This window comes from Dipodomys spectabilis, unplaced genomic scaffold, assembly GCF_019054845.1.
Source record: "Dipodomys spectabilis isolate Male_0828 unplaced genomic scaffold, ASM1905484v1 ptg000069l, whole genome shotgun sequence".
Lineage (NCBI taxonomy): Eukaryota > Metazoa > Chordata > Mammalia > Rodentia > Heteromyidae > Dipodomys > Dipodomys spectabilis.
In genome coordinates this window covers 9327401-9336833 of record NW_024870746.1, presented here as the reverse complement: position 1 = coordinate 9336833, position 9433 = coordinate 9327401, and the positions used below count along the sequence as shown (strand labels likewise).

Genomic DNA, 9433 nt, shown 5'->3' with positions numbered 1-9433 from the left:
TCCATTGACAGGTATGGTAAAGTTGTGCTTTATGTACTTAATGGATTATTATACAGATGAAAATGAATCACAATTTTGCAACAGGGATGAATTTTAGAAACAATGTTAAGTGCATGAAAGCAAATGTCAAAGGATGAAATGTAACACTTGTAAAGCTAAAAAACTAAATATATTCTTAAAAAGATATTATACATATGGTTGAAATACATATAACAAATGATTTATAAATATAAATTAAGGACAGTGGTTACCTCTAAAAGGGGGGGTCTAGGGTGGGGCAGGGATATAAACATAGTATTTCTAATGATTATATATATATGTGTGTGTGTGTGTGTGTGTGTATCTGTGTGTGTATATATATATATATATATATATATATATATATATACGAGTGATGGGTCATAGGTACTCATTTTATTGTTACATATCATAATTTATTCATGTTACATATATTCTTTATAGATATCAAATATCACGTTATAATTTTAAAAAAAACTGGGGATTTTATGGTGGAAATACAAATGAATGCCATCTCCCTGAAAGAAAGAAAAATCTGTATTTCTTGGGAAGAGCCGAGACTCCCTGACAGATGCTCTCTTACTTAGAGGACAAAGGAGGTCCTCAATAAATAAGGACTGGTTTACTGCTTTTCTCATGGACATACCCAGAGGATCTGGATCTCCTTCCCACCTGAGCTCCCTGACATGAAGGACCACCTCTTTCTGTACAAGCAGCCTAAACCCCACAGATTCAGCCTGACACATGGATGACAAGAGACTGACACCTGGTGGATACAGAATGAATTTAATGAAATAACTAGGAAGTAATCTCACTCTACTTGGTGAAAGGGGCAACAGACTGGGGGATAGGGAGTGAGAAGAAAGTGTAAGTTCAGAAAAAGAGAAGAAAACAAAAGGTCTGTTTCTGAGATGTAGGTGGGAAAAAAAGTATGTGTCTAATAGGTGAGGATGAAGAAAGTCTCCAAAGGAGAATGACTTCCTTCTCTCTCTTCAGAGGCCAGATCAAGAGGAAAGAAGCTATAGCTGCGGTAAGGGAAATGCAAGACTGAAGGGAAAGTCTAGCTGATCTAGACTTATCAAGCTTAAAATGCATGCACCTGGTAGTTGTTGAAGGCTGTTAGCTGCCTCCCAGAAACCCAGTCTTCATCTGTGGAATCTGACCTCAAGGAGGCTGATTCTACCCTTTTCCCCTGAAGGTGTGGTATAAGCATAGCTGCTTACCATCCTCCTGGCCACACTAATTGGTCAGGGGTGGACGTGTGACCAGGCTGGCTTAATCAGTGAGTCTTTTACTAGGATATCTGGCACAATGATACCCTCTCTTTCCAATTGGTCATAAATGGGCAAACATGTAATCTTAGGCATGCTGGCAGCTATGAGGTGACCCGGGCTTAAGATGGTTTACATTAGGTGGAGCAGTGAGACCAAAAATCAGGTTTTTGGAAACGTACTGATTTTGCCAGGTCTAATTTCGCCTAGAGCCAGCACTACCTCTAGACTTTCAGTTACATGAGCCGATAAATGAGTTTGAGTTAGGTTATGGAGATCCTTAGCTATACATTCATCATACTTACCCTTGCCTTCCCAGAGGAGAGCAAAGGGATCCAGACCAGAAGGCCACTACAGATTTGTGTTATATGAAAGTCAAAGTATTGAGCTAGAAAGGTTAAAAGCAGCCACCAGGCTCTATGTAACACTGGGTGACTCAGCCGTCTATGCAGAGGACAATGGATTCCCTTAGGGAAACAGCCAAGTAAGAAGCAAGTGCAGAGAAAGGCCTCTAGCAGGCGATCAGGTAGTTAATATGTAGATCTAGCCACTCTTCCCCACAGGTCTATCAGGGGGGTGTTGCTTTAGGATCTTTCCGCTCATGGGTTAAGGATCTTTGAAGGACATGCCCCTTGAAGCCTTTTCCCTGCGCTGCAGTGTCTGCCTCTCCTTTTACAAACTGAAGAGCCTCCTTGTGGCTTCTGCTGCCCTTGATTACACTCACTTTTGGGGGAACAAGAGCAATTTTATCTTCTGTTTCTTTGGCTTGCTGCAAACTGGGGGCCCTTCCTCCTTTGGAACCAGCAACATCTTCCTGACCAAGGGCAAGCGCTGCCCCTTGCTCAGCCTCTCCTGCTGGCCCTGGCATCTCTGACTCTCCAGCTGAGTTGCTTTTCCCTCCTGAACTCCACTTCTCCCATGATAACCTTGAGGCCTGGGCAGAGTCCATGGCAGCTGCTGACTTCTCAGGGGTGGAATGTCTTTCCCCACTTCCACCAGACTTCTTTCGAGGGCGCCCACGTTTTCTTTTGGCATCACTTACTGTATCCTCTGTATCCTGCTTTGCTGCTTTAACTGCTGGGTCCTGCCCACTGGCCTCACTTACTGGTACTTCAGCTGTCCTCTTGACAGCCTTGTCATGGGGTCGTGGGTTACCACCTATGCCTATCTCTCTGTTCTCTGTTCCCTGAGACTGAGTAAGTCCCCCAGCTGGGGCTCGCCCTGGGCCTGGCCCAGACTGAGGTCCAGGTCCAGGCCCAGGCAAAGCAGGAACAGTTGGTAAGAACATGTTAATGATGGGTACCGCTGCTTGGGGTCCTCCAGCCCTACTGGGAAGAGGTAGTGTAGCCACTTTCAGTGTGCTTGAAGAAATCTTGGGGGCCAGGATGGGTGAAGAGACTTGAATTGGTGGAATCAGTGCTCGAGGGGCCCGGGGAAGGAGCAGAGGCAGCCGGGCCACTAGGGCATTGACCTGTGGGTTACTGGGTGCTGAGGCCGAGCTCTCAATTACACTCTTCTTCCGATCACCACGCACTGGAGGGCTAGCCCCTGCCCGGGCTTCCAGTTCCTTAGGAGGCTAAAAAGCAAAAGAGATGATCACAGTAGGGTTCAAAGAATGAACGTGGAGGCTGGGAACATGGCTTGGTGGTAGAGTGCTTTGCCTGGCATGCATGAAGCCCTGGGTTCAATTCCTCAGTACCACATAAACAGAAAAAGCTGGAAGTGGTGGTGTGGCTCAAGTGGTAGAGTGCTAGCCTTGAGCAAAAGAAGTTCAAGGGCAGCATCCAGGCCCTGAGTTCAAGCCCCAGGACTGGCAAAAAAAAAAAAAAAAAAGGAATGAATGTGGAAAGAAATGTAGGCACTTGAGGCACCAGAAGAGAAAAAGTAGGGGGCTCACCAGGGAAAAAGTTAGAGGCATTTTCCTTACCTGAGCTGGCCTTTCAGGTTTCTTATGGACTCCACCTTCCAGATTCTCTGCTCCATTCTTGGATTTAGAATGCCTTTCCCTAGGGGCGGGTTCATCCTCTTCTGCCAGAGGTGTCAGAAAAGGTAATAGAATGAGGGTGAGAATAATACTGAAGAATTTGCCCCGAGGAGACAGGGCAAAGCAGGTGGTCAAAGCATGTCTACAAAGGGACTCTAGGAACAGAAGGCAATCTGAAGTGTCCATTCTGATATCAAGGTGGACTTTAAAACTGAAGTGTCCGGGCTGGGAAGGTGGCTCAGTGGTAGAGTGCTTGCCTTGCATGCCTGAGGCCCTGGGTTCGATTCCTCAGCACCACATAAGCAAAAAGAAAAAAGCTGGAAGTGGCGCTGTGGCTCAAGTGGTAGAGCGCTAGCCTTGAGCTGAAGAGCTGAGGGACAGCGCCCAGGCCCAGAGTTCAGGCCCCACGACCGGACCCCCTCCCCCCAAAAAAAGCTGAAGTGTCCATTCTGGTATACAAGAATGTGAAACCAGGCATGTCATGGTGCCTGCCTGTAGTCCTAGCTTCTTAAGGGGGCTGAGGTGGGAGGATCAATTGAGTGCAGGAGTTGGAGAGTAGCCTGGGCAACATAATAAGACTCATTAAAAAAAAAAAAAAGTTGTTCCAAATGCTGGTGGCTCATGCCTGTAATCCTAGCTACTTCGGAGGCCAAGATCTGAGGATCACAGTTTGAAGCTAGCCAGGGCAGAAAAGTCCCAGTGAGACTCTAATCTCCAATTAACCACCCAAAACCGGAAGTGGCACTGTGGCTCAAGTGGTAGAGCACTAGCCTTGAGTACAAAGAGACTCAGGGAAAGCGCTCAGGCCCTGAGTTCAAGCCCCACAACCAGCAAAAAAAAAAAAAAGTTGCAAGTGGTTGAGAATTTCACATACATGAGAAGGTCCACTCACCAGTCAGCCCCATGGCCTTAAGCACATGGGCATGTACAGATCGGGCAGAGATGAGGTGCTGCTGGAGCAGGTAGCGGGCAACTTCAACAATGGAACTGAAGGACCGTTTCAGGATCCGCTCTGCCCAGTCACAGGTCAGGGCGCAGGCGGCCTCTACCAACTCATCCGGAGGTCCTGGGGTTACTTCTGGGCCCATTTCTGGCTGTAGTGGCAAAAGATGCCCAATCACATTACAAACGACAGAACCCTTCCCCTGACACTTCTACTGACCAAAGCTGAGATCAGACTGAGACCATCCCAACCCAGAAATCCACAAACTCTTTTTCCCTTTCCTTCAGCTATAGAGGAATCAGAAGGATACCCAGAAGCAATGTACAAATGACTTAGACTTTGTCAGCCCTCCACACATGTTCTAAAGCCAGGTAATCATGGTGTATACCTGTAATCTCAAGTTACCCAGGAAGCAGAGGCAAGAGGATCTTGAATTTGAAGCCTGCCTAGGCAAAAGTAGCAAGACCCTGTCTCAAAGACAAAATAAAAGCAAAAGGGCTGAGAGCCCAAGTGGAGTGTACTTGCTTAGCATGTGTACGGCCCCGGGTTCAATTCCCAGCATTCCAAAAAGCCAGGAAAGAAGAATGGAGTTGTTACTTACACTTTCTGAACCCTTTAGGTCAAGTCCAGGCAAGGGTGGCATAGACACCAAGGTTTTCCTTCGTATACCACTGTAGCAATATCTGATGCCAAGTTAAGGAGCAGCTAACATTGGGGCACTCCAGGCCCCTTAAAGGGCAAATTAGGCCATTTTCACCTGGCTCTCCACATCCTATGATTTCCTCCCCAGGTCTTCAGGTCCCAACCTCTCCAGTCAAGGATATTTAGACTGGCCCCGGCCACCAAGTCTTCGGGCCTTGATGTCAGGAAAGATCTCTCTGATGATTTTGCCGAAGTTGGCTGTGCTGAGTGGGCGGCAACAGGCAAGACTCTCACAATACTTCCTGAGTGAGTGAGGGGCAGATTGCAAGATACTCAGAGGAGGAGACTATGGGTGGGTTATGAGAGTCCCTAGAGATCAAGTGTGGGGGAATCATTCAAGAAGTCAAACTCTAGCAAGGTAGGGAGGGGGCTTTGCAGGAGTGTGGGATTAGTCCTATGCCCACCCCCTCCACCCACCGATAAGCATCATAAACGCTCTGTTTTGGCAGACAGGTGTCCGTGTGCTCTTCCAGGTGGTTGCGGATCCACCTGTAGGCATACATATACTCTTCATTGCTGAGTGTACTTGGCTCTGAGCTGCAAGAGAAGTTATAGAGACAAGCATTAGCAAAAGGCCAACAGTTGTCCTGGTTCTTCCCCAACTACTATTTCAGTAATACTGAACCAAATTAGTCCACCTGGAATCCATCTTTCCCTGCTGGGCAAGGATAGTAGATCTTGAACTTAGGATCTGCGTGTTGTCCTTTAGCTATTTCACTCAAGGCTGCCACTCTCCCACTTAAGCCACAGCTCCACTTCTGGTGGTTAATTAGAGATAAGCATCTTCTAGATTTTTCTTGACCCGGCTGGCTTTGAACAGAGATCCTTAGCTCTCAGCCTCCTATGTAGTTAAGATTAGAGGTGTGAACTACCAGCGCTCAGCTAGGGGCCTTTTTCTTGGTCATAGATAGGAGCTATGTATTTTCCTACTCTTCCTGCCCCTTCAAATGGGATTGTCTCTAAGAATCAGCGCCTCTGACTTTTAAAACTCTGCCACCAAACCAACCTTTTGTCTCCAGTGCTGGGCCCTGAAGGTAGCTGAAGGTAGAGATAGAGCTTGTCATTGTCCGAGAATTTCTGTACATCTTGCTGAGGTAACAAGGAAGGGGAGAGAAATAATAAGATGCAGAAAGACCAAATCCATGTTCTCTTGATCCTTATCATCTATGTCCTGATGATTCATAGGTTGTCAGACTATGTCAGGGAGAACTCAGACGACTTGAGGCAAAGTGCTCACTGTGGCTCATGGAACCCTTATGGACTATCATGGAAAGAAAGGGAACAGCTCTGATTTTCTCTCTTCAGGGCTTCTAAATGAGAAGTCAGAGAAGGATGACAGATGATGTAAGATGCAGCAATGTGCAAAGCCAATTATCTTCTGCTGAGGTGGACCACACTGCCTCTCTTACATGAACCTTTCATTTACCCATCCCATCCCACTGCCCTCATCCCAATGTGCTTACCAGAATTCCCTCTACTTTGTTCTGCACGGCCTTGCTGTAGAGAAGAAGAGAAAGCTAGAGGTCATGAGGTTTTCCCATCCCTGTATCTGTTTGGATTTTTTTTTTTCCCTCCCAACTTGGGGAAAGGACTTAAGTGCCTAGAGAAGCTCAAGAATTGCCAGCGTAGGGCTGGGAAGGTGGCTCAGTGGTAGAGCGCTTGCCTTGCATGCCTGAGGCCCTGGGTTCGATTCCTCAGCACCACATAAGCAAAAAGAAAAAAGCCGGAAGTGGCGCTGTGGCTCAAGTGGTAGAGCGCTTGCCTTGAGCTGAAGAGCTGAGGGACAGCGCCTAGGCCCAGAGTTCAGGCCCCACGACCGGACCCCCCCCAAAAAAAAAAAAAAAAAAAAAAGAATTGCCAGCATAGCAGAGTGTTCTCCTGCCCCAATGTACTTGCCTGATGGGAGGCAATTGGTCTCCAGAGGGGTCTGGAATAGGATTTGATAGGATTTGGAGATGGGAATGAATACTTACGAAATGGTACCCCGGAGCCTTTGAAGAAGTGTGGTAGGTTCCCCAGCATCTGTACCACCTTGGGGGGGCCTTGCCCCAGTCTTAGGGCTCTTAGCATCAGGCTCATCTTCTGCCATGCCTGTATGAAAGCTACAGCTGAGAGGGGAGAGGGTATTAAGATTTAACTCACATCAGCTGTCCCTTCCTCTGAAGACCCCAAGAAAGTCCTCTCTACCCAGAAAGGCAAAAAACAGAAGTAAAACTGCCAGATTTCCCTAGTGGAGTTTCCCTCCTCACTTACTCTTTGCCTTCTCCAAAACTTAGAAATTAGTCCACTACTTTGCCAGGCCCATGTAAACCCAAAGCCATCTCTGCCATCTCTTTTCTACCTGTCCCCTTTCTATAGTCTTCCAAAATCTGGAAAACTGTAAAGGAAGAAATAAGGGGGTTGTGGAATCTACATTAGAAAGAAATTTCCCCTTCCTTGACCCTGTCCTTCTCTACCAGACAAAATAAAGTTCTCCAATCCTCTTAATATACTCCTTAACCGTAGATTATTTATTTATTTTGGCCTGGGAGGTCAGAAGGGATATGAACATATTCGGTACACACACACACACAGTCAGAAGGGATATGAACATATTCGGCACACACACACACACACACACACACACACACACACACACACACACACACACACACACACACACACACACACACACACACACACACACACACACACACACACACACACACACACACACAGCCACCTCCAAACTGGGCCCAAGTTCTGCGCGACTGCCCCGGCCTCCGCCGGCTCCTACGTCATCACCCCAACATCCCATCTTGATGTGCGCCCTGACCTCCCTCCTTGGCCCCCTTCCCCATTCAATCACCACCACCCCCGTTGCTGCAAAGTGGAGGGGGAGGAGGCGCAGAGCGCCTGGAATGAGGTGTAGGAATCTCGGTAGGGGAATGGGGAGGGGGAGGCACGTGCACATGGGTGAAGAAGCTGTTGAAAATACAGCCCAAATCTATTATTATTATTAATAATTTATTTTCTTGCTCTCCTCCCAACTCCTGTGTTCCCCCCACCCCCACCCCTACCTCTGGACAACCGACTTCCGACAAGAGCAACAATCAAGGAGAAGGGAGAAAAAGAGAAACTACCTCGCAGCCACCTTCACTCCAGCCCAGCCCTGCCGTCCGGGCTCGGCGGCGGGCTCGTGCGTTGCTTTATTTTCCTTTTTCTGAATGGTTGTGAGAGCCAGGGTCTGCCCGGATACACGGCCGGCCTGCCCGCTCATTGGTCGTTGCCGCCACCCGGAGATGAGAAGGCGCGGGAGACTCGCACGGGCGGCCGCTAAAGTCTGCCTGGCAACAGCAGCTGATTGGTCAGCACGGGAGGGAAAATCCAAAGTTGGTCTTCTTGGAGTCAAGAGGGGGAAGTCGGGCTAGGGCTTCGGTTAGAGCTGGGGTCCGTGTGGGACTGACGACGGTCCCCCGAGAGGTTCTTAAAGGGACCGCGGGAGGACGAGGGCCCCGGGGTGCTGGGCTCGGCTTCCCTGGGGAGCTTTCTCGCCTTTTTTGTTGTCGTTTCCGGTTTTTGTTTTTGCTTTCGGATGTCAGACCTGCTGAAAGAAACAATAGACAATCATGGGCCGGAATGATGGTGGACTTTCATTCTGAACTAAAACTCTTTGGAGGTAAAACAAGTGAACCATCCCGCGTCCCCCCCCTGCCCCCCCCCCCTCTGCCCCCTCCACGCGCGGTCTGCAAATGCCTTCACTGGCCCAGGCCAGCCGGCAGCCCTCCAAGAGGGGAGGCCTCCGACCTCCGCAGTTGTACTGCATTAAGCTAAAGTGCCCCCCCCCCACCCCCAGTGAATTGGTTTCCGGGTGTACTTTATTTCCTCCCAAAGAGTTGCTAACACATGGGCACCCCACATTTCTGCCTTGTTTCTGAATCTTGGAATTTTGGGGGTCTCCCATGGAGGGGGGGCACGTGCTGGAAGTGCCCTTGAACTTGTCACGGGGCGGGGGGGGGGGGGGGGGGGGAGCGATGGGGCATGGGGGTGGTGTTCCCTGAGCTTCTCAGTTTCCCAGCAGAAGATGCTTGCATGGAGATGCAGGCATGATAAGAATTTCAGGGAGGCTGACAAAAAGATCTCACAAGGTGGAAGCTTTAGCAAAATCACCTCCCCCTAGAAGGTCCTTCAGCTATCACCTGGCCAGGCCATGAGTTCTTAACCTTCTTAGTTAAGACTTTATTTTTAAAGGTCATAAAGTAGGTGAAAACAATGGATCTCTTCTGTGAAAACTGAACAAGAAGAGCACATTTTGTGTGTGATTTCAGAGTGGTCGTGGACTCCAGGTTGACAGGCTCTTGAACATGAACCACACTCACTATATGGGAGTTTGATCTTGTACTAGCAAGATCAAAGGTCTATAACTTGAGCAAGGTTACTAAACTGTTAGAAATGCACTACCCTCCAGTGTCAGAAATGAAGAGGCACACAAGAGATGTAGGCAATTTCCTTTTGCACAAAATGGTGCAATGCCAC

General features: G+C 48.4%; 1 protein-coding gene across 1 annotated transcript; it reads right to left on the bottom strand.

Moving 5' to 3' along the window:
• On the bottom strand, nt 1-8287 carry Rfx5 (regulatory factor X5). Its single transcript, XM_042681354.1, has 10 exons — nt 8041-8287; nt 6892-7026; nt 6382-6415; nt 5925-6007; nt 5336-5455; nt 5041-5160; nt 4818-4899; nt 4166-4367; nt 3217-3317; nt 1-2865 (listed from the first exon to the last, which is right to left on the bottom strand). The coding sequence occupies exons 1-10, from the start codon at nt 8175-8177 to the stop codon at nt 1858-1860; spliced, it is 2022 nt and encodes a 673-aa protein (XP_042537288.1). The 5' UTR covers nt 8178-8287; the 3' UTR covers nt 1-1857.
• Between the last annotated feature and the right edge of the window lie 1146 nt (nt 8288-9433).

Bases quoted from the DNA above. Each gene is read 5' to 3' on its own strand.
- Rfx5 (XM_042681354.1), bottom strand. From the start codon at position 8,177: ATGAGCGGGCAGGCCGGCCGTGTATCCGGGCAGACCCTGGCTCTCACA. The intron at 5,456-5,924 runs GTTGGTTTGGTG...CTTCTCTTGCAG, and splicing joins CCCAGCACTGGAGACAAAAG to CTCAGAGCCAAGTACACTCA. The intron at 2,866-3,216 runs GTAAGGAAAATG...TTTGCTTTTTAG, and splicing joins AACCTGAAAGGCCAGCTCAG to CCTCCTAAGGAACTGGAAGC.